Raw genomic sequence first — 26,895 nt, 5'->3', positions numbered from 1 at the left:
TGGCAGAATAGGTGAGCTCTGGAGTTCCCATTCCCACCCAAATGTAGCGGTATGACTGAGGACTCAATATTTCACAAGCAGGTTGTACTCACAAAGACGTTGGTCGACTCTAGTCGAGGGTATATATTCCATCATCTCCTGTCTGCATCCATAAAAGTCATCACAAGACTAATAGTAGATCTTTATTAAAAACAATTTCTGAAATAACAGGGAATCACTGTGTGCTGCTCTGGGTGGGAGCATTCCCAGAGAAGGACAACCGAGGGCTTCCCTCTGCAGGGGGCAATGCAATCACAGACCTGGCATCCCTGTGGAGTCACTGTCTGGCACACAAAGCAGGTCTGGGGTACAGGGAGGACATGTTCCAGCACACAGAGAGACAGGTTTTTAATGAATGGCTGGCTGGGGTGTTTACTGGAGAGACATTCGGTTCTGCCTGAGGTATGCGGTGTTTGCAGTCAGTGGGAGGTGGCCAGGCAGCTTGGGTGCTCCTTGTACTCTGCTGACAAAGGGTCATAGATAAAAGCACACAGGGAGCCCAGCTGCCAGGCAGAAGGGGCTTGGAGCACCAGAGGCAGCTTGTGAAGAGACCTAGTTAAGGATAGATGCCTGAGAAGGACCTTGGCTCATTTCTGACCTTGCAAATTTAGTGCGCATTCATAGTCTAAATCCTCCAGGGAGGATTCTCTTGCCATCTGCCCTCCTCAGTGGCCCCAGGGGAAAGAATTAATCTTGACAGAAGACACAGTTTTCACCAGATGAGAGCCCTGCACAACGGCCACATGTGACTTCTGCACATAGGAACCGGTTTTGGCTTTCTGAAGGGAGGCAAAGGCCATCCCTCCGTTCTGCTCAGACCTATCCAGATAATGGTCGGTCCCAACCCCCTGGGAAGGAGAGGCACTGCTAGAGAGGCCAGGAAGAAGGCAGAGGCCTCCACAGGCCTCTAACACATGCTCCCTGACCTTCGAGGTGGCCTTTCTATAGCCCTGCCCTAGGGACAGGGGAAGGTAGGCTAGGAGCTCAGCAGAGAACTTCTTGCTCAGAGCAGATGGTCCTGTCTCCATAACCATACAGTGGCCCTTCCTCTCCTGACTAAATCTACAGGTGGCCTGACCCACGGGACTTCCTCACCAAGGCTGTGTTCTACAGGTCTGCTCAGTGAATTCAACCTACGGGGATTCCCCCACCCCCACCCCCTTCCTCCCCTTCACAGGACAGCTGACCTCCTAGCACAATTCCAAGACACACCGACAGCGTCTAAATACTTCCTAACCATGTTCTAAGCGAGGTGCCTCCATATCAAAGGCAGCGGTTCCCAATCTGTGCGGTGTGCCCTCATATTGCATATCCTGCATACCAGATATTTACATATCTGACATCCTGCGTATCAGATATCTACACTACGATTCATAACAGTAGCAAAATTACAGTTGTGATGTAGCAACAAATTAACTTCATGGTTGGGGGTCGCCACAACACGAGGAACTCTATTGAAGGGTCTCAGCGTTAGGAAGGTTGAGAACCACCAGTCTAAAGAGAGACGCCCGTTTCACCATCATCTCTGTTCATTGAGCCCACCGCCAGCAGGGATTCCCATGCCATCCCTGGCTGTGAATGTCCCAGTGTCTCAGAGGTGAAGGTGAGATGCTCCCATTTGTACATGTCCCTAGACCAAGATGGAAGGCTATGCAGTCTTTGTAGCTTTTAGGTCCTCAGCAAAAGTGCCGTGAACGGGTGACACTTGGTGTGTGGTCAGTAGTTAGCCAGGCCTTAGCCAAGGCTAGGAGGACAGAGGGGGATTCTCAGCTCGCGTGTCCTCAGCTCAAAGTCACACTTAGCAAGGCTTCCTTGTAGGGAAGGTCACATCTCTAATTTTGTGGCAAATGAAGATTCCATTCAGAAACTCATCCCGAGATGGTCTTGGTTACCTCGCTGCCATAGGCTCCAGTATGAATGTGTCCCCTCAGGGTTTGTGTGTTGAAGACTTAGTACCTAGGTTCACTTAGTAGCTAGGTGTTTGGAGACAGGGCCTTGGGGGGAGGGGATGATCCAGATGAGTCGGGGTCCCCAGGGGGGCTCTGGGATGATATTAGGGGCTCACAAGAGGAGGACAGACCTGAGATGGCTCACCTGCTCTGTCAGGATATCACACTGTGTAATCATTCAGGAAGGCCCCTGCTTGGCACTGCACCTCGTGTACTTGAACATTTGGTCTCCCGCTGTTGGCATTCACTGTCTGAGAGGCCTGTGGAACCTTTGGGACGTGGGGGCCTTGCTAAAGGAAGTGGGTCACTGGGTGTGGGGTTTGGGGCCTTATAGCCTGGTCGCACTTCCTGTTCATTCTTTGCTTCCTGAATGTGGATGCCATGTGAGGGGAGAGTCTGACCCACGCCTGGCACTCCTCTGCTCAGTCGCAGAGGATCATGGGAGCCCACCTTCCCCGGCAGCCTCCATGTAGAATGTTATTTACACCTCCTCCTGCAAGCACACAACAGCAGACTCCAAGTCATGCTGCAGGGAGGTGGACTCCAGGAACGTAGAAGCCAAGCCAGCATGTCTCAGCATGTCATCCGCATGGTATTTCTGTCTTAGCGCTGAGAGCAAAACCAGTGTCCAGGCTTGTCATTGTCCTTAACCGGCTTGCAGACTGCACCGGTGAGGTTTCTCTTTATGTCCTTTGCTGGAGTGGCAAAGCACTTTTCTTTACTGATCTTCAGGGGACACTAAAATCCTGGACCCAGAGGAACGGAATGACGTCAAGAGAATTTGGAAACGGCTCCCAAACGTGACCCATAGCGAAGACCACACAGATGGAAACAAAGACCAGACAGACGACTCCACAGGCCCCAAGGTCTTGCTGCTTGTCCATCTCTGGGGACCAGACCTGTTGGGAGGGTGAGTCCTAGCTTTGCTTCGTTAGCTCTCACTCTGGGCAGAGGGAGATGAAACTCTGAGAGCCAGTTCATCTGAATGCATTTCCTGTGGTCGCTTGGGAATCCGTGGTGTGCACGGCCAGGCACTGGAGCTATTAGTTAACCACGTCATAGTAGTAATTGCGAAGCCGCAGTTCCACGGCTGTGAATCCTGGCCTGTTCTCCACACTGAAGGAGGAAGAGAGAGCTGTATTAGTGTTTATCCGTAGGCTTGTGGAAACATGATTAAGTCACCGTGTCCCCTGGCGGTGGTGAGTGCTGCTCACTGTGCCCGCCTCCAGCATGGTCAGAAATGGCTCTTCCTGCTCTAAACCTACAGAACTCAAGCCTGCATTTTATAGCATCCCGGGGATCCATGTCCTTGTGAGCCGGAAGAGTTTTGCAATACGGTACAGAATGTCTTCTGTGTCTGAAGACACATAATTTGTCCCTGTGTGGTGGATGCACAGATGGTTGACTCAATCTCTCTGTACTTTCATAAGTGTGTGTGCACATGTGTTTGGAGGCCAGAGGATGACATTGGTGTCCTTCAGACACCATGTACCTTGGTTTTTTTGAGACAGGGTCTTTCAATTGCCTGGAACTTGCCAAGTAGGTGAGGCTGGCTGACCAGAAAGCATCTGAGATTTTCCTGTCTCTGTCTTCCTTGCTGGTGCTGGGACCACAAGCACTTGCCACCATGCCTGGCATATTTTATATGGGTTCTAGGGACTGAAGTCAGGTCCCTAGAGTTACACACCAAGTACTTTACCGACAGAGTCATCTCCTTAGTCCATTGGCTCAAAATCTTAGGAGGAGAATCTGGACACAGCTGTAATATACCATACCCACGTTCAAGCTGGACTTTCAAGGAGAGGGGGGTGTTGGTTTGTGCTCTCGCTAGGACTCACAGATTTCTGAGGCTATGGTCTGGGTCAGACCCCAACCCTGTGCGTCCTAAGTCTTTGGCCAGCAAGTCTGTGCTGTCATCTACATGTTAAATGCTGAGGCAAGCAAGCGATGAAAGGACTTAACTGTAGCTGCCGGTTTGTGCTTGGTGTCTGCCTGCCTAGAGGACTGGTCTGTAGCTGCTGAATCATATTTGGTCTTTGCTACCGGACTAAACTGCTGCCCAAGGGGATTGAGCTCTCTGCTAAAGAACTATGGCTGAACAGGTCCACGTCCCCCATATCCAAATAACTTTTATCTCCTACTACCTCTGCTGGGTGGCGGGCTAGAGGGGAGGTTGAACTTTTATTAAAAATAGGTTGCAAAAAAATGTATGGCTACATTCAATGTCAGCTTTCTTACATCGAGTACCTCACCAGCACCAGACAGCTTTATCACAGTGGCTGGGATCCTCCCCATAGGTAGGGTAGAGCATGCCTGGGATCCTCCCCATAGGTAGGGTAGAGCATGCCCAGTGGCTCCCAGTGGATTCATACTCTCACTATGCACAGTGTCTGTCCTGCTCAGGAGATGGAGGGGAAGGCAAAACACACTGTACCCAAGAACAGGGATGGGGCTTCCGACCCTGTGGGCTGAGCAGTGGTGAATGTGGTATGTGGCAACCCTGCGCCACTATCTGGGGACTTCTGGTCCTGAGCTGTCTGTGGTCGGCAGGAGCTTCTAGCCTGGATGTTAGGATTCTCGGAAGCAGGAATGCTCTCCGACATGTCTGAGTTTGGCAGAGGCAAGAGTGTCCTAGATGCCTGAGATGGCATCTGGGATTCTGGGATTTCTCCCAATCCACATCATAGTCTCATAAAATTGTGACAGCTGCTGACTCTGTACCTGCCTTAGCTTGCCTACGTACGCTTCATGACATTCCCTCAGTTACAAAATGCATATAGTAGTATCCCTGCCATGAAGCAACATGATTGGGTAGTAACACAGTCAGTCTCTGGCCCCGCCTCCTGTCATCATTTACATAGGAGGCGGCAGATTTCTGATGCATCAAGAGAGCTCACGCACCGGGTGTGGTAGCGCACGCCTTTAATCCCAGCACTTGGGAGGCAGAGGCAGGCGGATTTCTGAGTTCAAGGTCAGCCTGGTCTACAGAGTGAGTTTCAGGACAGCCAGGGCTACTACACAGAGAAACCCTGTCTCGAAAAACCAGAGAGAGAGAGAGCGAGAGAGCTCATGCTTCATTTTAATACCCAGTGTGATGGCTCAAATCAGTCATCCATCTTGGTACCCTCTAGGTGTTTGTCCCTGACTCCAGTCCCTGGAAGATACATTCCCAGTTACCCCCGGACTTGTGATCTCCACCCTAAAGGGTACAAATGTGACCGGCCACTTGCCATAACATGACTAACTGCCCTTTTAGCTTCTGTAACTTGCTTCTGCCGATTCCTGAAGTTTTTTTGTTTTTTGAGTTGCCTTAGCCGATTAACTTGGCAGAACAGACCAATTTTTGGTTGCCTGTTTAGATATGGGAGGTCTTCCCATGGTTTTCCTCTTAAAAAATAACAAACAAACAAACAAACAAAACCTCAACAACAAACCCTTCCTCATACCCCTCCTTCACAGCAATTTCAAAAATTGGCTCAGAGATTGTCCACCCTGCTGGCAGCTAATTGATACAGCTTTTAATTATAATCGGATCGAGCCTGTGGTCTCCTCCCAGGCATCACAAACTCCGTAAAAGCAACCGTGGCTCGTTTTAATTGTCAACTCTACACAGTCTGGAACTGCTTGGGAAGAGAGTCGCAACAAGGGCCTGCCTACAACAGGTTGGCCTGTGGGGGTCTTGGTTGTGTTATTTGAGTGAAGACTCAGGCCACCATGTGTTGCCATTGGACCAGGGACTCCTGGGCTTTCTAAGAAAGGAGAAAGAGACGTGAACACCGGAAGCTTCTCTCTCAGCTCTCTGACGTGTTGTGGGAGCATCAAATGGGTTCAGTTTCCACCGCCCTGACTTTCTTGTGAGCATGGACTGTAACCTGGGGTTCTGAGCTGAGATATCCTTCCCCTCTAAGTTATATGTTGGCCATGGGATTTTATCACAGCGACAGAAATGAAGCTAGGACAGCAGCCACACAGCCCACTTCCGGAACCTTCGGGTCAATGGCAGGAAGGGCGGGGCACTCACTCGTAAGTCCAGCACAGGTTCATCAGGTCGTACATCTCTCTCGGGCATCCTGCAGGGCACCCCATCCGCTCTCCTTTCTCCAGCATGGCAGTCACTTCGCTCCCTTTCATCCCCTGTGACGTGAAAATGCACACAAGCTTTCAAAATATATACAAATAAGAGTACCTCACCCGCAGACACACTGGGACACAGACACAGGCTGTGTGATTTCAAGTGACATCAGTCACAAGACTAGGGGCCCCTCCTCTGGAATCCTAGAGTCAGAGGTGGCTGCCCAGGGAGAAAGGCTGGGTGTGGAGGGGAGAGGGGAGGCTCCGGAGTTGCTGTTTTGATCCCTCATTTTATGGGAAGCTTCATTTGTGATAATCCATTGAGTGGTAACCCTAGGATCTACCTATACCCAGGAAAACATACACATACACACACACACACACACACACACACACACACACACACACACACGATAGTTCAGACTGCAAAGAGTTTACCTTGCAACACAAGAACCTGAGTTTAACCCCCAAACCCATGTAAAAGTACAAGAGTGGTATTGAATGTTTGTAACCCCAGTGCTGGGGTATAGAGACAGGCAGATCCCTGGGGCTCACTGATTAGCCAGCCTGGCCTATTGGGTGAGCTCAGGCTAATGAAGACACTGTCTCAAAAAGCAAAGTGGATAGTCCCTGAGGAATGACACCTGAGGATGATATGATCTCTGGTCTATACACACACACACACACACACATACACACACACACACACTCATACACAATGTATATGCACATACACAGGTGTGCACACACATGAGAATACACAGGGTTACAACTAAAATACTTGATGTCATCCGTATCACCATTTCCATTTAACTCTCAGGAAGGACGGCCTGGGGCTGTGTCTGGTGCATGTATGTGTGTGTGTGGCACACAGTGAGAATGTGTTCACTTAGTATCACATGTCATTCTCACATGAGTGCAAGCTTAGGTTAGGTTGCCCTAGCCGCCCACTCTTAGAAGGTGATTCGAGACCCCTAGGGTGTCCTCAGATTCTAGGGGTTCAGGTTCTTGTGGCAATGACCCTATGCTGAGGGGTGGTTTCTTAAGTCCAAGAGGCTGAGACACGAAACACACAGCTAAGCATGGCTCACTCTGTACGGCTTCTGCCCATAGGAGAACGCTTCCCACATCAGGACTCCGAAGCTCCAGACGTCACTCTTACTGGAGAACTTGTAGTAGTTGATGCATTCGGGGGCATACCACTTCACGGGCCACTTCCCGTGGGTCTGGGCCTGGAAGCAAAGTGGACACTCTGTGATGCATTAAGTCAGGTGTGCACACCCCGATGCACAAAGAAGCTGGGTTTAGGGAGTGGGGTACGAAAAAGCTTCTGTTGAAAGTCACAGTGTCAATTCAATGAGAAGGACTTAGAAAAATCTCTCAAGGATCCACCAGTTCTGGGGTCAAGGAAGTGGCTCAGTTAGTAGTGGCTTCCTTCAACATGCGTAAAGGCCCCAGAAGTTCTCAGTCTGTGTGCCATGACCCTTTTGGGGGTCACATATCAGACATTCTGCATATCAGATATTTGTGATACAATCCATAACAGTAGCAAAATTACAGTTATGAAGTAGCAATGAAAGATTTTATGTTTGGGGGTCACCACAATATGAGGAACTGTGTTAAAGGGTCATAGCATCGGGAAGACTGAAAACCAATGAATAACCCAATCATGGTGGCGTATGCTTATAATCCCAGCACTCAGGAGATGGATGCCAACCTGGGCTGCATGAAACCCTGTCTAAGAAAAGAAAAATCAATTTGTTTGATTTATATTTTTCAAAGCAAGTTGACACAAGCATTCAGGGCCAGCAAGACGGTTCAATGGGTAAGGTAGGGCCTGCTGCCAAGCTCGAAGAGTTTGATTCTTCCGATATACACGGTAGATGGAGAGCATCAACTTCTGTAAGTTGTCCTCTGATCTCTATTAGAACACTATGGCACACATGCCTCCATACACAGAGCAAGATAAGTAAATGTAAAAAACAAAACAAAACAAACAAAAACCAAACCAAAACAACGAAAAAACCCAACATGGCTCCTAGTCTGAAAAAGACTCCAGTTGAGAAACATTATAGTATTCTTGGTTTGTGTTTCTTGATGGACAGTATCGATCTTAAGAATACATTTACCCAAGGTTACTAGTGAGATTTGTACCATAGTAAAATACAGAGAGCACACATTTATCTTTCTATGTCTTTATAACCTGCAACCTTAACTATGCACCAAGCTGTCCCCTCAGCCTGCTCCGTGAGCTGTCCCCTCAGCTCCGTGAGCTGTCCCCTCAGCCTGTTCTGTGAGCTGTCTCCTCAGCTCTGTGAGCTGTCCCCTCAGCCTGCTCCGTGAGCCTGCACTGAGCTGCCCTACCTTGTAGTAGTTTTCATCAGCACGCAGGGCTTTGGAAAGACCAAAATCGCTGATCTTGGCATAGTGCTGCGTGACCAGAAGCACGTTCCGCGCAGCCAGATCTCTGTGCACGAAGTTGCACTCTTCCAAATACTTCATCCCCATGGAAACCTGGTGAACCAGCTCTATGATGTTCTTATCCTTGATGTGTCTAGAATTACATGGTGTCATTACCAAGGGACGGTGGCCATTCCAAACACACAGCTGTGTTCCCCAAGTACACAGAAGAAGGGTCCATCCACTCATTCCTTCTTTGTCAACAATAGGACGGGCTGGGGGGGGGGGACAGGGTTTGGGGGGATGGGAGGGTGGCGCCACGTGCACACACACAACTTGAATGCCCCAGGGCACCTGTTCTGCTGCAGGTACTTGTTGAGAGGCCCCAGCTCCGCCATCTCCATCACCAGCATCCACGACTCCGCCTCGCAGATTCCAATCATGCGCACAATGTAGGGGTTGTCCAACTGCTGCATGACGTTCGCCTCTGCCAGCAGCTCGTCCTTCAGAGCCGGGTCATTGGCCTCGTTCTTCAGGATTTTCACAGCCACGGTTTTCACAACTCTGTATGTAACACAGATCATAACTCGTGGGAAACTTTCCATACTGCCCAAAGGTCCTCTTCTCTGTGGTCACTGGCACCCCCTGCCCAATGAGAATCTCTTAAAGCCATTCAGAAAAACAAAAACAAAACAACCTCAAAATAAACGAACAAACGAACAAACAAACAAACAAACAAAAAGCCACAGGCTGGGGAGACGACCCAGTGTAAAAAGTGCTTGCATGTAAGAGTGAGGATAAGAGTTTGGATCCCCAGAACCCACAGAAAGTTAGATAGCATATGTTTGTAATTCCAGGGCTTCTAAGGAAAAGATGAGAGGCAGAGAGGGGAGAATCTATGGATATTTGTGGGGCTAGCAGTGAACCCCCAGAGATAGTTTAAAGCAAGGTGAAAGGTAAGAGGTGACATCCAAGGTTGTTCCTTGGCCTCTATATATGTGTTGTGTCAGGAGCAACTGCACACAATGGACACACACACACACACACACACACATCAAAATAAATGGCTAGTACCATTTTTCTCCTTGTGAAAATTTTACCACAGATATAAATTTTTCTTTCTTTCTTTTTGTTTATTTGGTTTGTGTTTGTTTGTTTGTTTTTGTTTTTTCGAGACAGGGTTTCTCTGTGTAGCCCTGGCTGTTCTGGAACTCACTCTGTAGACCAGGCTGGCCTTGAACTCAGAAATCCNCCTGCCTCTGTCTCCCAAGTGCTGAGATTAATGGCATGTGCCACCACTGCCCAGCAGGTGTAAAATTTCAAATCACACATAGCTGATGTTTGTTCTTTCATTTAAACCTCAGTTTGTTGGAATACTTTCAAGAGTTCAACATGATCCACATATTTTTGTGAGAAACTGAAAAAGATCAGTATTTTCGAAACACGTTGAGGCTTGCTTAAAAGTAACAATGCCCAGTGGGAGAGAAGTGTTTCTTTCCCTTTAACTCTGAGCTTGAACAACACATGTGCTTCAGACTGGCCATGGGGGTGCTCACCTGTGAGCCCCAGTGCCCCAGAGGTAGAGACAAGAGGATCGTTGGTTTAAGATTGTCTTTAATGTCCTCTGAATATAACATCTGCTATTTCCATCTGATCAGCTATGCCTTTTGCAAGAGAGAAGGGAGGGCAGCTTCAAATGCTGGCGTTCCTCCACATAAGGAAGGGCTAGAGATGGTCACTGGACTGTCACCCAGATTCCTGGAGCTCCCTCTGGCACTCCCCAGTCATCTGTGTGAGACCCTGTCCTAACTGAACATAGGTGCATGGTCTTGGGAGGTGCTAGAGTATATGACTGTGAAAGCTAACAGAAGCCTGAGAGGGGGCGTCTAGGGGACCCTACATCCTGTAGAGGCCACCATCCACACTGAGGCCAGACTTCTCAGTGGCACACGCAGCTCCTGTGAGTAACCCCCACATGCTTGCTTTGACATAAGCCCAGTCACTGGTTCCCCAAATTGGACTTCAGGGATTGTTCTCTGGTTTGTGATTGGTGCTCTGTATGAAGGAATAGAGATTTATGTCTCCTAGAAAAAGTTTCTGCAGTAGTGAGTCTCCCAGTCTACTGTTTGTCCAGTTCCCGAAATCATAACTGAGATTTATTAATTATGAATAAATACCTAGCCCACAAGCCTGGGTTTGTCCCCGATAGCTTATTCTGTCTAATCTAGTCTAAGTCAGCCATGAGGCTCTCTCTCCTCAGTTTCCTATGACTGTCTTCCTCAGAGTTTGGAGTGAACCTCTTCCTGCGCCCGACTCTATCCCAGAGTTCTTCTTTTCCTATCGGAACTCCCGCCTCCCATTTCCTGCCTCAGCTGAGGGCCATCAGCTTTTTATTGACAGGTAATACTTGCATACAGTACACAAGAGATTCTCTCTACAGCTGTTCTTTTACAGAGGAACCATGCCCCACTACCTGTGAACCAGGGTGAGGTGGACAGCAATGGAGAATGGTCCAAGCTGAGGCAAGCCCTGAATTGTGAAATATCAAACCAGCTTCAATGAAGTTCACCAGTTGTGATACACAGCTTGCTGCGGTGTCATGTGATTTGCCGGCTAGGTTCTGTCTAGATGCATAAAGGAATACAAAGTTTCTTTATGATATTGATAATGAGCCTCTGGGCTCAGAATTAAAACAAAAAATATATTGTTTTACTTTTTTGATTTCTTTTTGAGATAGGGTCTTACATAATCCACTGTGGCTTGAAACTAGATGTGTAGTAGGAAGTGGCCTTAAACTTCTGATCCCCCTGTCTCTACCTCTGGGGCTCTGGGGGATCACAGGTGTGTACCCAACATGCCCAATTTGAAGCACACACTTTGTTCAAGCTCAGAGTTAAAGAGAAAGAAACACTTCTCTCCCACCAGGATTTGTTACTTTTAAGCAAGCCTCAATGTGTTTCAAAATATATAGATTTTTTTTTCATTCCCTCACAAAAACATCACATGGATCATGCTGAACTCTTGAAAGTATTCCAACGAAATGTGGCTTAAATGAAAGAACAAACATTAACTATGTATGCTTTGAAAAATTACCTGCAGTAAAATTTCAACAAGCATGAGAAGTTGTTTCTTTTGTTGAACCTTCAAACTGATGAATAAAAACAGAACTATTCAGGAAAGGGGCCGTGGGGGGCTCAGCAGGTAAAAATGCTCCCTGCCAGGCTTGATGGCACACACCACAAACCATACACATGTGTACACACACACACACACACACACACACACACACACACACACACACACACACATCTAACAAATATACTAGGTAAAATAACAGAATAAGTGGGACACACACATAGGAAAAGTGTGGTGATCTAGACCGCAGCCTGTGGCCTGACAGGAGGATTTAGACATTATCAGCACCCTAGGAGCCTCTCTGGGTCCTCCCGGGAACATGGGAGGCTCCATTCTGTCATCCCTAGCCACCTACGTTGCCTTTCATAGTTGGGTCTATCATTACATCTGCGGTGTGAGGCAGGGATCTAAATTAAGAAGTTAAAAAAAAAAAAGGCTCTTGATTCCTCTAGACATTTAAACAAGAAAATACCACGTCTTCTAGAAAAGCAGAGGAGAAAGAGGATGCCCCACTAATTCTAAGAGGCTACCGTTGTTCCGATTCCTGACTGTTTACGATGGCCCAGGAAGAGACTATGAAAATCTTGGTCTTCCGAGCACTGGGCTCTTTTATAGGCAAGAGAGTAAGGCCCCATTATGAGAACTGTAAGAAAGCAATTGACTGGTAACTTCCCGTGGCGGTTGAATGAGAAAAACCTCTGTAGGCTCATGTATCTGAAGGCTTGGCCCCCAGTTTGGTAGGGCTGTTTTGAGACTGATTAGGAGGTGTGTCCTTGTTGGAAGAGGCCCGCAACTGGGGGTTAGCTTTGAGGTTTCTTGCTCTCCGCCTTCAACTTGCGAATAAGCTATAAACTCAGCTACTCCTCCAGTGCCATATCTTCCTGCTGCTGATGTTCACAGACTCACCCTCTGAAACTAAACAAGCATCCAATGAATTGCTTCCTTTTCTAAGTTGCCTTGGCCACGGTGTCTCGTCACAGCAAGAGAACGGTAATTAGGACACTTCATGAGCACAGGTAGGAAAATTCTACAAGAAATACTCATGGGTTATATTCGATTGCTTATGAAAGGAGATATGACGGACAAAAGGCGAGGGGAGTTTACCCCAAGATGGAAGGACGTGTTTAAGACCTGAAATCTAATGGCTGTAACTCATCACAGAACCACAGGAAAGAAAAAGAAGCACAAAATAAGCTCAATGGAGTGTGTGTGGGGGGGGTCTGATGGGGGGTGTGGGGCTTCAACAAACTTCAGCATAGATGCAGGACTAAAGAACTCGCAGAATTATCAGAACAAAATAGCATGTCTTCAGTCTATCAGACAGCAGCCGTCATACAGACATAAGCCACACCCAAGGGAGTGCTGGGATCTCTCTCTCTCTGTAACCAGGCACAAGACTCCCGACAGTTGTAAAACACTACCCTACAATTCCTAGGTAATGCACTAAAGAGAGGACAAACACCCAATGGATCAGGATTAGACGTGGTTTTCTTTAAAAAGCATCACTATTGGGCTGGGGAGGCGGCTTAGTCTGTAAAGGGCTTGCTGTGAAATCACGAGGACTGGGCTTTGACCCCCAAGACCCCAGCATATAAAAGATGTTTGTGGTACACAGTTACAATCACAGCACTGGGGAGGCAGAGACAGGTGAATTCCCGAGGTTCTCTGGCCAGTTTCGATAGCCTAATTGGTAAGCTCCAGACTCCAGTGAGAGACCCTGCCTCAAAAAGCGGGGTGGAAGGGTCCTGAGGAATTATTATTATTATTAATATTATTATTATTTTATTATTATTACTTCTAAGGGCATTTGTACCTGCACAAATGTGTACTCACAACCCACACATACTTGTGAACATATCTGAACATATATAGTCATACCCACAACCATACACATGTATGCATATACACACAGAGAGAGATAGAGAAAGAAAGAAAGAAAGAGAAACAGAGACAGAGAGACAGAGACAGAGATCTGGCATTCATAAGTGACACGTTTCTGTATTAAAGAATAGCTAGGTAAACTGCTACTGGTCACAAGTGAACTCAGTTGTGTTGCCAGTTGTCACATCTGTGTAAAATCAGTATTAGTTCACATACAAGATCTGGACATGGAAAATGCTACAGGATACACCCATTACCAGCAAACTATTAAGAGTACCAAAAGCACTTACTATTTACGTACAAAATACCTGAGAATGTATGTACAGGTCTGCCGAGAGAAATGTGAAAGATGGTCAAGAATGAGGTCCAGGAGGGATGGGCTGAGTTTACAAATGGGAAGACTCAATGGTGAAAAGATATTGTTTTGTCTCACAATGGTCTTGTTAGAACCCAGTTTTAAACTCCCTAAACGTGGTTGAAATTGTATATAAATTCATACTAATATTATTCATACTAATATTATATTCATAGTCATATTAATTCATACTAATTAGTCAAGAAATTAAAATACAATAAACTAAACAAACCATGAAAGGTTATGTTTAGATACCTAATAAGCAATATTTAGATTTTCAAACAATTCATATTTAATGATGTGTGAATATGTGCCTGTTGAGTGCAGATACCCTCAGAGGCCAGAAGAGGGCAGCAGATCTCTTGGTGCTGGAGTTACAGGCAGCTGCAAACCATTTGATATGAGCACTAAGAACTGAATTTGGGTCATCTGGAAGAGCAATATGTCCTAATAACCCCTGAGCTATCTCTCTATCCTTTAATATTCAACATTAAAAGTGACTGTGATTCACATACATATATTTAAACTAAGCGTCATGACCTCTATGTGTGTGCAGAGAAAGTGAGGAAGCAGAAACAAAAACTTCACACACATAAAAAGATCCAATCAATGCCTACAGGTCAGTCACAGATGGTTGTGTTCTGAAGGTATAATACGTTTTTATTTTCTTATGAATTTGCTTATTTTCGTTTAGTTGTTTTCTATACTATACTACATACTCATACAAACATGTCACTACTGTCACCACAGTTGGCATACACAAAGGATGCTTTTACTCTAAATGAGTCAGAAATGAAGACTACAAGATGGCTCAGTTGGTAAAAGAACTCGCTGCCAAACCCGCTGACCTGAGCTTAATCCCAGAACCTGTGTGAGGAGTAGAGAACCAACTGCTGAGACCTCTGACCACATAAGTGCTGCGACACGTGTGTGTGTGTGTGTGTGTGTGTGTGTGTGTGTATGTGTGTGCACGCATGCGTGTATAAACACAATAGAAATAAATTAAGAATTATCTTATCAGAAGCGAATAAATATACTGCTAGTGCAAAAGTCCTTAGTTACGTCCTCGAATGCCAATATCTGGGATTAAATGAACAGTGTAGGTAAGTTCTGAGAAGTTTCCAGAATGCACTCTCTCACTGAGGATGACAGCAGTGTAATGAAGCAATCTTTTCATTTGCTTACTTTTTCATTTGGTAGTATCCCTTTTTCACAGTCCCGAAGTTACCAGAGCCCAGTTCATTGTCCTCCAGGGTCAGCAGGTTCCTGTCCAGGTAGACCTCTTTGGGCCGGATCTCTTCAGGGTCAGCATAAGGGCTCTCATACACCTCCGTGTCCATGGGCAGGGCTTCTCTCTGAAGGCCTGCATCGTAGTCAAGGGAACAGATGACTCCAGTCTGGACTCCTGTGACATTGTAACCCTTGCCACCCTGCCCTAAACTCCTGTCTAATGGGACAGTTGTATGCAGCCGAGAAGTGAAGCAAGGGAAGAGACTAGATGGGTCTTCTACACCAGTAGTAACGGTGGATAAAACCTTCCTTAGGCTTTAGGCCAGCTGTGACAGCCTCCTGTTAAGAGGTGGCACCAATGACACAGTCCTTGTTGGCTTTTCATAACTGAACCAACAGAGCTCAAGAGAAATGATAGTGTGCTTCTCAAGGCTTTGAAAAGCCAATGTGCTTCATCTCTAAGATGCTAAGGATAGAGTTCTACTGCTCTGAGGCTCACATGAGAAAGGCCGTGATGAACTCAGCACATAGCCAGCAATGACGGTGTGTGCAACACCATGCCTGGCTTCTGCAGGGCTGGGGATGAAACCCAGGGCTCCATGCATGCTAGACAAGCACCCTATACGAGTCACACCTCCAGCCACAAGGCATAAATGAAATGAGAGATAACTGACTCTTGTTGCTTTAAGCCTTTGTTCGGAGGTGATCGATAGCAATAAACAAACCCCAATCTCATGAGTAGAAAATCAGATGCAGATACTCATGAACCCAAGAAAGGTACCCAAAAGACCCATTTATGGGAACAAGTCGCCTGTGCCCTCCTGCACTGTGTCCCCTGTGACCTCCCAGTCATTACAGCTCCCTGAACAAATCTAGAAGAATCCGTGAGGTGTGCCTACTATCAAAGCCACCCAGAGGTTACTGTCATTCTTTGGTAATATGTTCTTCCAAGAAAGGCAACCAGGGTCCCTGGAATGTGCCAGACACACAGCATGATGATGCCCTGATGCTAACAACTCGGGGTTTTTGTTTGCTTGCTTGCTTGCTTGCTTGTTTTAATTATAAAAGACCATTTTCACTAGACAGGACTGCTTGTTTTATGAATAGGTGATATCGTCTCCCTGTGGCTGATGGATATCACCACTGTTTAGTGTGGACCATCACTGTAAGGCAAAGCTGGAATGGTGCCAGGAATTTGTAAGCTGCCTCTACAGGCTGGCAAGCATCTGTGTACCCTGCTCAAGTGTTTATCCAGTAAAAGTGTATCTCTCACCTCTGTCTGGGCCCCAGGGCCCTCCTGTTGGCTCATAGGGGTTGAAGGACACAGTGCTCTCTGGACGGCTCCCTTGGGGTGGGGCAGGCTGAAGCACACAGATGAGAAGATGTTATTTTTCTGCCCTGATGCCACCATTTCCAAGTGTTCACAGATAACTTATGTCGGGGAGACAGAGGATTGGGAAGTGATCAGAAAGGCTCATCTCATTCTTCAGGCAACTGTTAGGACCTGAGAAGGCTAGACAGGCTCATGGCTTATGGTTCCTACCCCTGACGTGGCCTTAGGGAGGGAGGGAGGGCATCTGTTCTGTCTATCCCAAGAGAACTTCCTTTCACACCTCCCAGAAGATGGCAGGACCTCACAGACTTGCTCCCCATGGATTAATTTCTGCTTTTCTCTAATGACAGGTGGAAGTTATTTCAAAAGTAACGTCAAACCGTGTCCACCTGTTTTGCCTTCCATACAGATTGAGACACCAAGGCATTGTTACCACAGGGTAGCCCAGGCCAATCAGCTGCAAGTCCCAGACAGGAAGGCTGCATCCTGCCTCGCCCCCATCCCGTGCACTGTGGTCATTATTGTGATAAGGACCATGATAACGGCAGCAGGCACATGCCCTGTCTAAGAGACATTCTCTCTGTCTTCCTGAAGGAAGAGAACTCTTCTAGTTTTCCTGTGGCTGGTCACTAAGGCACACTGGCTCTTATACACAGAGGTTTCTCATTCAATATCAATTTGCTTCATGAAGTAGGCAGAGGGGATGAATCTCCTTATAGTCCTAAGGATTTTCTATTTGATACATTTTTAAAATTTTTTTTCTGACCCATCTTTACTCACAAATTAAAGCAAAGTGATGGCTATTAAACCTGTCTTACAGGCAAACAGCCATCCAGTTCTAACCGGTCTCTCCTCCCAATCTACTTACCTTATCAGCATCCACAGATTGCCATGAAGTAGTGAGAGAATGCCAGATTTGGGGGGAAGTGTAAAGAAACAGAGACATCCAGCTAACATTACACAGCCACAATCTTGAAGCACATACCAAAATCCCACCCGCCTCACTGACGTGACAACCCCACCCATCAACGTTTAGCAGCAGGGTCACACTCGGTCATTACGACTTGCTGGCTTCATGGTGTTTACCATGAGTTAGAGGCTGCCAACACTCATGGGAAAGACCTCTTTCAGTGAAGCCAAAGGACTTCCAGTCTCAGATGTCACAGGATCCATATTCTCCTGGCTTCTCTTAACACTCCTGAAGGACCATGTGATAGAATTAACCATGGCAACAGAGCAGAAGTTATGCAGACTTAGGCATTAAATCAAAGCTCAGTAGCTGGGCCACGCTGGTAACAGATGCTAAGGAGAAACACACAACACAGACGCGTGAAAGGATGGGTGAATGGGTGTGTGCATGTACGGACAGATCCATAGGTGGGTGCATGGGTATATGGACGGATATGTGGATGGATGGATAAATGGATGGCTGAGTGGATAGATAGATAAATGGATGGACAGTTGAATCGTAGATGGACAGATGGATGCATGGTGGATAGATGGTAGATGCTAAACAGATCTAGCTTTCAGAAGATGGAGATGTGAAATGTAAAATTACATGGTTTAAGATGAATTCTCTCTTTAGTCTTTGCACTCAGGAAGAGAACTGAGTGCAGGTAATCTCTTGCGAGCGACACTCTTAAACATTTACACACGACTTCAGTAGAGTTGGGTGTTGCTTAGAAGCCCTGTCTAAGAAGAACTACCCTAGTTTATACTGGATAATCGCTACCATTATCCAGCTGCAGTCTCCAGATGTCTTTTCGGGTTAGTGTGACTACCATGCTAAATCTTGATTTTTCTTTGTACACAAGAAAGTTCTGAGATCCCCAAGACAATCTCTGACTGTCATGAAGTTAAATGATACCCCAGGATAGGGAGGACAGGTGTAACCCTTCCCGCGGATATAAGAGCTCCTACCCTCTGCCACTCAGTGTCCCAATTGGGGGCTTCATGCAGTCTCTCTGGAATTTTCTCCCAAGCAAGGGAACTTCAAAAGGCTTGTTATAATAAACCAGCACTCACAATTTCCTAGCAAAATCTCTTGGAATATTTTTAAAGCAGAGCTGAGGGTCTTAGGAAATCAGTTTTAAAAATAAAATGGCAGTATATCAAAAGCACATAAGGATCAGTGGGGGGAGGGGGGACCCTGAGCATCCCAGCTCCAGGAGGGAGCTAACACCCAGCTACCCTATGTCTAAGCTGACAGACAAAGGGAGATAAAGGGCATCTCCTTTGGAAACCGGGATTCTTCTTTAAGTGGATGTGGCTCAAGACTTCATTTCCATGCCGCCCAACAGAAAGCACCCCATGATACCAAGCATTCAAGATCCAGGCAGGGCCCCTGAGACCCAAGAGATCCATAATCTTTCTCATGTGAATGCCTCACTCCTAGGACCCACCACCTCCTGCCTCCTGCACAGGCGGCAGCCTAGGAAACCGGGACAATAATGGCACCTGGTTTGACTGTCCTACAGAAGGAAAGGGTGGGGCTAGAGCAGGCGTTGGTTGCTTTGTGGTGCAGATGAAGATACAACCCCCCTCCCCTCCCTTTCCAGCTTTCCCACAGTCCTTGCTGGGACCACTGTCACCACGCAAAGCTCTGGAAGCAAAGGCTCAGTTGAAAGACGAAGGGAGGGAAATGTGAGCTGTCGTGAGAAGCATTGCTGGTAGACAGCGCTAGCACGCGTTATCCGTCTCTCTACTTTGTACTTGGTGGTCTGGCCCTCCCTGGCTGGCATCAGTGGTCTGGCCCTCCCTGGCTGGCATCGGTGGTCTGGCCCTCCCTGGCTGGCATCCTCTGTTCTTCACAGAGAACAGAGCTGTTTCACCCTTACCTTTCCACTTATGCACAACTTCTAGTGGCCTCTAGATGGCGCCAGGTATCCAGCCTTGGGTAGATAATTTCCAAGTTCAAACTACTCTGTCACAGTGAGTTAAAAGTGGCAATGCAATAGTGTCTGCGTTTGGTGGCTGATTATGGGATTGACCCCTGGGTGGGGCAGTTTTTGGATTGTCCATCCTTTCAGCCACCAAACGCAGACACTATTGCATACACCAGCAAGATTTTGCTGAAAGGACCCTGTCTCTCGTGAGGCTATGCCAGTGCCTGGCAAACACAGAAGTGGATGCTCACAGTCAGCTGTCAGATGGAACACAGGGCCCCCAATAGAGGAGCTAGAGAAAGTACCCAAGGAGCTGAAGGGGTCTGCAACCCTATAGGTGGAACAACAATATGAACTAACCAGTACCCCCAGAGCTCATGTCTCTAGTTGCATATGTAGCAGAAGATGGTCTAGTCAGCCATCATTGGGAAGAGAAGCCCCTTGGTCTTACAGATTTTATATGCCCCAGTACAGGGGAACACCAGGGTCAAGAAGGGGGAGTGGGTAGGGAGGGGAGGGGGAGGGTATAGGGGACTTTGGGGATAGCATTTAAAATGTAAATGAAGTAAATGCCTAATAAATATTGTGAAAAAAGTGGCAGTGCATTAGACAGGCTTGTGTGTGTGCATGCATGGTATTGTGTGTGTGTGTGTGTGTGTGTGGCTGAGCAGTTGTGTGTGTGTGTGTGTGTGTGTGTGTGTGTGTGTGTGCCTGTGGAGGACAGAGGTCAACCTCAGGTGTTTTCTTCAGGAACTATCCACCCGTTTTTCTCTGCAGCACACCCTCTGTTCTGTGGAGCTGGTGGCCTCTGCCCTGTGTCCTGCTTCCACAATCTTGCCTTTTGCTTCCTGGACCTTGGCTTTCACGCCCAGTTTCCTGCAAGTATTTTCAAACTGGGCAACGGTGGCCATGTGGGTGGTAACCCTCCTGAGAAGCCAGAAGCCAGAGCGCTGGCTGCAATCAGCTGGCTCCAGTCTCCAGTTTCAGAAGGAGAACAGGCAGTATGATGTGGGCAGACTCTTGCAGAAGGTGGGATGCAGTTAGGTTCATCTAAAGATGAGCACATGCCCTGTATAATTATTCTTTGATCTCACAACAAAGACCTAAACCCTGGCCTCTTCCTCCTCCTCTTTTTGTTTTTTTTTAAGTTAATTTATTTATTTGTACTGTTGCTCTCTCTTCAGACACACCTGAAGAGGGCATTGGTTCTCATTACAGATGGCTATGAGCCACCATGTGGTTGCTGGGAATTGAACTCAGGACTTCTGGAAGAGCAATCAGGGCTCCTAACTGTTGAGCCATCTCACCACACAGCAGCTTACAACTGTCTGTAACTCTAAGATCTGATACCCTCATACAGTCACACATGCACGCAAAACACCAATGCACATAAGATAAAAAGAAATACATTGTTTAAAAAAAAAAATGTACTTGACTCTCCGAGTACTTTTCTCCTCCTGGTGCTCGGGACCAAATCCAGGACCTCATGGTTGTTAGATAAATACTCTGTAACTGAGCTAAGTCCCCACCCTGGTTTCATTTCAAATTGATGATCATAAGATCAAAGCACACTTTTCATTAACTCTCTAGACGCTAGAGTTATTGCCTGCACATGTGTGTGCATGTATGTGTGATTGCTCACGTGGACATTCCGGGGCCAGAGGCTGACATCAGATATCTTTCTCAATGCCTTCACCACCTTATTGTTTGAGGCAAGGTCTCTCACTGAACCTGGAGCTTGCCTCTTTGACAAGACTGGCTGGCTGAGCGGCCCTCCTGCCTCACCTCCTCAGCACTGTGATGGCACCGTGTGCCACTGTGCCTGGCTTCTTACTTGGGTGCCAGGGATCTGAACTGAGGGCCTCATGCTTGGGTGGCTAGCACTTTGCCGGCTGGGCTACCTCTCCCAGCTGCAGGGTTGGCTTTTGCTGTGACAACTGGCTCTCCTGAGCGGTCATTAGTAAGTTGCGAAGAAGACCCAGCCTGAGGCAGTCCTGCTGCTGAGAAGGGGCTCTGTTGATGGGATTACAGTCCCTAGTAGGTGACTTACATCAGGAGGATAATCTCACATGGGCCTGACTCAGGTGAGCATCCTTAGATGCAAGTTTAGACTTTCTAAGGAAAGGGAAAAGGTGGGGAGGGGAGGAAAGCTGACCCCTACCATATGGAAGCTTCCTTTAGCAACACCACTGAGCTTCCACCTGGCTCTGGACCCCCTTCACTTGACAATCTCCCCCACAGACATTGCAGTCACTTAACTAGTCTGTTTAACTCTGTAAGTCCTTGAAATACATCTTCGTGTAGCTATACGCAAGTAATATATTTGCCATATGTAAGCAGCAATAGATGCATACACAAATACACATATTATGCAGATGCATGTGTGCATATATGGTGCATATTCAGGGCATATGCAATTCAAATATCATATATGACTATGTACATATGGGCACAGATATTTCCATGTATGCGTGTGTATATGAGTGTGTCATACATGTGTATGTGTGCTCATGTACATACAGCATCTCTGGTTGATATGTCTCTGGGGGAACCCAAGAGGTGAACTTGAGATGCTGGGATGAAAGCACTCCTTGCTAGGACTGTGCAGAGCTGGGGGCTGTGAGTTAGCAACGAGCCTTGGGCTAGGGCAAGTGGAATGACAGGGTGTCGTCAGAAGCTCATGAGGAGTCGGCTGAGGAAGGGGAGACGCAAGGCTTGCTACACCCCGCAGTGCTTAAGTCCCTTAGCCTGTGAGGTACTGTGCTGCCTGGCTACCACTGGGCTTGCTGGCCATGAGCTACTCCAGTCATGTGGGACCCTCAGCAGAGAGAGTGTGTCGGGGTCTGAGCAAGGCTCAGGCAGCTGCAGGCTATTCTCCAGCATTCTCCTCACTGACTGAGCTTAGAACAACATGGCTGCCTTCCTGTTCAAGCATCATGCTCCTCTCTCCGCTGTGCTCTGACCATCAGGGTTAGGACCCTCTAGGGAGTGGCCAGTAGAGCGAATAGTTACTGAGTAGAATTCGTGAATGTTTATGCTTTCTGTTGCTAATAAATACCTTAATATGCAATTCTGTGTGCACTGGCTTAATCATATGTCCACTCGCTTGGAAAAACATTGATATAAAATTGAAACAACTGTTAATAAAGTTAGTCTTTACCTAAAGAAGATGAAAATAGATATGATAGAGCAACCTATACATATTATATACACATGTGTATATAATACACTTTATATATGTGTATATATATATGTACATATATCTGTGCATATACATACATATACACACATGGGGGTGCATACATGCATGCGTGTGTGTGTGTGTGTGTGTGTGTGTGCTTATATATGTAATTCATTATAAACAAGTCAATACAAAGGTCAGGGTAGGACTTCTTGTAACTCTGGAACTTGGGAGATGGAGTTAAGTTCAAAGACAACCTTGGCTACAGAGTAAAATCCTGTCTCACAAACCAAAAAACCAACCAACAAACAAGCAAACAGAAACCAGGGGCTTGGGCACAGCTCAGTGGTGAAGCCCTTGAGTTTGATTCCTAAAATAAATCTGTGCAAGGGTCAAGACACACACGAGGAATCAGAGGGCCACTTGCAGGAGTCAGTTCTGGTTTTCCCCTTCCATCATGTGTGGGTTCTAGCAAATCACACTCAGGCTGCCAGACTCGGTGACAACTAACTGCCTTTGGCCTCTGAGCCATCTTCCCATTAATGTCTTTTTTACTGTCCATCAAAATTCAGTCATGTAACAAAATGCAACCTGCTGTCTCAGGGGCTAGAGCTCCCCAGGAGACCTCGGGTGCCTCCAATGTGAAGAACTTTATGTGGCAGAAGCCCTTGTGACTCTGGACACCGAAGGTGAGCTGAGTGTGCAAAGACTGTCTGGAATGAGAACCAGCAAGGGGGGGGTCACTAAAGTGACTGGAGATTCGTGTTGTAGAGAGCAAGGCAGCGTGGACAGGCTGCGCAGCAGCAGTGATGGAGAAGCCACAGGCAGAGCATGCGTGCACTGTGCAGGGGCTGCGAGGCTCAGTAGGAGCACAGGAGGCAGGGTGTAAAGAGAGGTATGGAGACACAGCATGGGGCTTGGAGGCTCAGCAGGTGTGCTCAGAGCTGGGCAGGCAGGAGGTATAGAGGCAGAGCTGCATTGGGTACAGGATAGCCAGTTGCAGGAGGGTCTATCCTACCACTCAGTCAGGGACAGAAAGCAAGGGATGCTTTAGCACCTTTTTGTGGCCAGGCTTTGGGAAGGAGTAGGATTTGATCCTCGAGATTATTCCACCCGGTGACCAAGTCTAGAAACCACAACAGCAGAAAGGAATAGAGCGTTTAGTTTCAGAAAAAAACACATGCAGGATATTCTTCGTCATGACATGCTACCTGGCCCCGATTCTGCAAATGCACTGCCTGCTCCCTTCACCTGCCCCAGGGAGATTTCCTGCATGCAAGTCCGGATCATTTGAGAAGCTTCCAGAAGAGTTTATCACTCTGGCAGACAGGCCTAGAATATTCAATAAATGTTTCCCACTGAAGGCTACAAAATCTAAAGCCGAGACACGAAGCAGCCATGTTGTCTGTGGAAATCTTGTGTCTCAGGTTCCACAAGAGACTCTAGTCACTGACTGTTCAGTGGTTGCAACATGATATTGTCATCTACAAAATCCTGGGACATAGGCAGTTCTTGGGCCACAAGTTAGACCCAGATCTGTCTCAAGGGAATGATAAACACCAGGTGAGGGCCCCCAGGGGGCACTGTGGTTCAGAGAACCCTAAAGCTCCCGGGTGTGTTAGCCAATTCAAGGGCTCTCAGTTTGGTAAGAAGTGCTAACCCTGGAATGAAGAGCTGCTGTAGCAAGTGGCCAACCACCCCCACAGGAGACAGAACATGTGTTTGGCTTTGGGTAGATATTGTTTTTTTAGCAGCTAGCAAAATAGACGTCAAGAATTATTCCCTGGAGGTGCTAATGGGCCGGGATGTGCTTGCTGAAGACCCTAGATATGAGGAGCTATACTCTTGTGAAGTAACCTAAGTACCAGCTCTGACATCCCGGATGGAGAAGGGACTCGAGGTCCTTCGCTCTTTGCAGCGATGATGATGAAAGGGCTAACCCAACACAGGGACATCTGGGCTACATTCTTATCTAGTAACATGGAAAGGAATGTGCACTCTGGCCAAGACACTTTCCTTTTCTGGACTTTTCTCTTGAAATCTTACCAAGTGTCCCCTCCATGCTTCCCCTAATCATTAGTCACATCAATTTAGGTCAAGTCTCTAGTAATAAGGTGTCAACTGGTTTGGCCAAAAGAGTTGGGTAGCCAACCTCAAGGAGATACCTATCCGCTGGCCGTGTTATACTGATATGCACGTTGACCAACCTGTGCAGGCACACACAAGTTCACACAGACAACGCAAGGCTGAACTTGGACAATATATCCCCCTTTTCTACATCTGACGGGTGGGTTTCTGTCTCACTCTGTATACTTCCAAAGAATGATCAGAAAATAAAACGGCCGGGAAACCATGAGAACACGTCTAGCTGAGCGGTGGTCACAGGCTGCTGGTTTCCCAGATTCACTGGATCCCCAAATCTTCAGGGATGTGCTCAGAGTATGCATCCTGTGCTGACTAAAACCTGACCTGCCCATGTGTCCAGACACAGCTGCTTCCCCAGCAGAGACACCTAAGATAATACTTACCACAGGATGGGTATTTGGACTTCCTGTGTGACCTGGAAGGAGAATATGTCATGGTTACAGTTCAACTACTGCTGTGTTTGTGCAAACCGTCTAATCCTCAGATCTATCAGTATGATGGGAACATACTGGGGAGACTAAGCTTTCTGTATCCGTACTTTTCTCTTTTACTGGATTTTTCACACATCCCACTAAGTAAGCTTTTCTCTTTGAGACAGGGTCTAACAGTGGCCTTGAACTCACAGATTCCCTACCCTGCCTTCTTAATGCTGGGACTGAAGACATGTGCCACCATCTGGCAATGCTTGCAATTAAAATCTTCTAGTTTGTTTGTTTGTTTTTGTTATGGTTATTGTTCAGCTATGAACTCCAAGAACTGGAGTGACATTGAGTTTAAGCACGTGATAAAATTGAAGCCTCACCCTGTGTGAGTTTGAAATAGGCCAATCTGACACCAGGTTGACAATGACCAGCTTCCCCAAACCAGAGTCTCTTCTGTGCCAAACACTCACCCATCTGTGCGCCAATCTTTTGACATGGTACCGTGAGGACTCTTAACAGCCCATCTGGCTTGTAAGAGTAATGTTCCACTAGCTGGAAAAGAAACAAGGAAGGAAATGGTTGGGGTGGTGGTGGTGGAGAGAGCGGGATAAGTCACAGCCCTCACAGGTTTTAAAACCATCTAAACCCCAGATAGTCTCTTCCACAGGGTACTCGGGCCATGGGCCAAAGATGTCCTTGGGTAGAGTCAACAAACTTTTTTGCCTTAAAGCAGCTGGTCACATGCATAATCAAGAGTGGAGAGTGAATGAATGCATGATTACTGCTTAGTGAGAACTCTGCTCTTATATAGACCAGAACTCAAGCCTAGGGAATGGTGCCACCCAACAGTGACCTGGGTCTTCCCACATCAATTAACGTAATCAAAAGAATCCCCATGGATATGCTCACTCTCTCATCTACACAATCCTTCACTGAGACTCTTCTCGGGTGATTTAGATGATATCAAATTAACAATTAAAACTAACCATTATGTAGCCAGATTACGTTGGGGGTTTGGGGTCTCCATAGCATCTCCAATACCTAGTCCTTTATTGACTTAATTTTTTGTTGGTTTGCTGAGATAGGATTTTTCTATGTAGCCCAGGCTGGCCTTGAATTTACTACTTTTGATCCTTCTGCCTCTATAGTTAATGTAGTTATGATATCAAATTAAGGAAGCGAAATGTGCTCCTTAGCAAGTGTGGGGAGCTGGGTGAATAATGTTGGGGTGCTGGAGTTGCCTCAAGGCTTACTGACAGCTAGGTTGAGAATGAACACTTTACAGAGCAGGTATGCAGTGTTCTTTGGACAGGCAATTGTCTGGAGCCCAGGAAGTGTTGCTCTCTAAACTGTTTTAACTTTCTGTGGTGGCTCGGCTATGAGGGTGCTCCCCACATTGGTTATCCACCATGATGTCATCTGAAATTCAGTGTCTACCCTGGCATTTCAGAGCTCCAGGACCAGCTGGGTCACAGTCTCTAGGGTCTTTGTTTGGTCAATTACAGTGTGTGTGTGTGTGTGTGTGTGTGTGTGTGTGTGTGTGTGTGTGTATGTACATGTGCACATGTTATTCCAGTCCTTGATGGCATGGCCTTCTGTCAAATTCTTAATGCTGCCCTAAAATACATGATCTTGAGGCACAGGAACTTAATGGCTCTAACCAGGTGACAGAAGCCTGTCTGTGGCTTTGTTGACTTGATGATGGTCTGTGTGAACATTTCTCACATAAGTCTAGAAATCAGAAAGTGGGTAGGTGGAGGGTATGTGACAGACAGCCTCATTCCTTCTCTTGTTCCTAAGAGTTTCAGAACTAACAGCCCAGTGGGTCTGCATTGTGCCCTCCAGGAGGGAGGGAGAGACAGAGAGAGA

The 26,895-nt window shown here is 47.0% G+C and overlaps 1 protein-coding gene across 1 annotated transcript in view; it reads right to left on the bottom strand.

Moving 5' to 3' along the window:
- Nucleotides 1-1,234: 1,234 nt before the first annotated feature.
- Nucleotides 1,235-26,895, bottom strand: part of Syk (spleen associated tyrosine kinase) — a 64,044-nt gene continuing 38,383 nt past the window's right edge. The window contains exons 7-16 of the mRNA XM_021215603.2: nucleotides 25,497-25,578; nucleotides 24,988-25,019; nucleotides 23,517-23,585; nucleotides 16,334-16,421; nucleotides 15,016-15,193; nucleotides 8,814-9,023; nucleotides 8,424-8,613; nucleotides 7,151-7,291; nucleotides 6,010-6,122; nucleotides 1,235-3,104 (exon numbers count right to left, since the gene is read on the bottom strand). Coding sequence (XP_021071262.1) covers nucleotides 3,032-3,104; nucleotides 6,010-6,122; nucleotides 7,151-7,291; nucleotides 8,424-8,613; nucleotides 8,814-9,023; nucleotides 15,016-15,193; nucleotides 16,334-16,421; nucleotides 23,517-23,585; nucleotides 24,988-25,019; nucleotides 25,497-25,578 — 1,176 coding nt within the window. The 3' untranslated portion in view covers nucleotides 1,235-3,031. The remainder of the gene's footprint in view (nucleotides 3,105-6,009; nucleotides 6,123-7,150; nucleotides 7,292-8,423; nucleotides 8,614-8,813; nucleotides 9,024-15,015; nucleotides 15,194-16,333; nucleotides 16,422-23,516; nucleotides 23,586-24,987; nucleotides 25,020-25,496; nucleotides 25,579-26,895) is intronic.

Source organism: Mus pahari, chromosome 16 (genome assembly GCF_900095145.1).
Source record: "Mus pahari chromosome 16, PAHARI_EIJ_v1.1, whole genome shotgun sequence".
NCBI classification, from domain to species: domain Eukaryota; kingdom Metazoa; phylum Chordata; class Mammalia; order Rodentia; family Muridae; genus Mus; species Mus pahari.
Note: the sequence above shows the minus strand (reverse complement) of the source record. Positions and strands in the feature narration are given on the sequence as shown.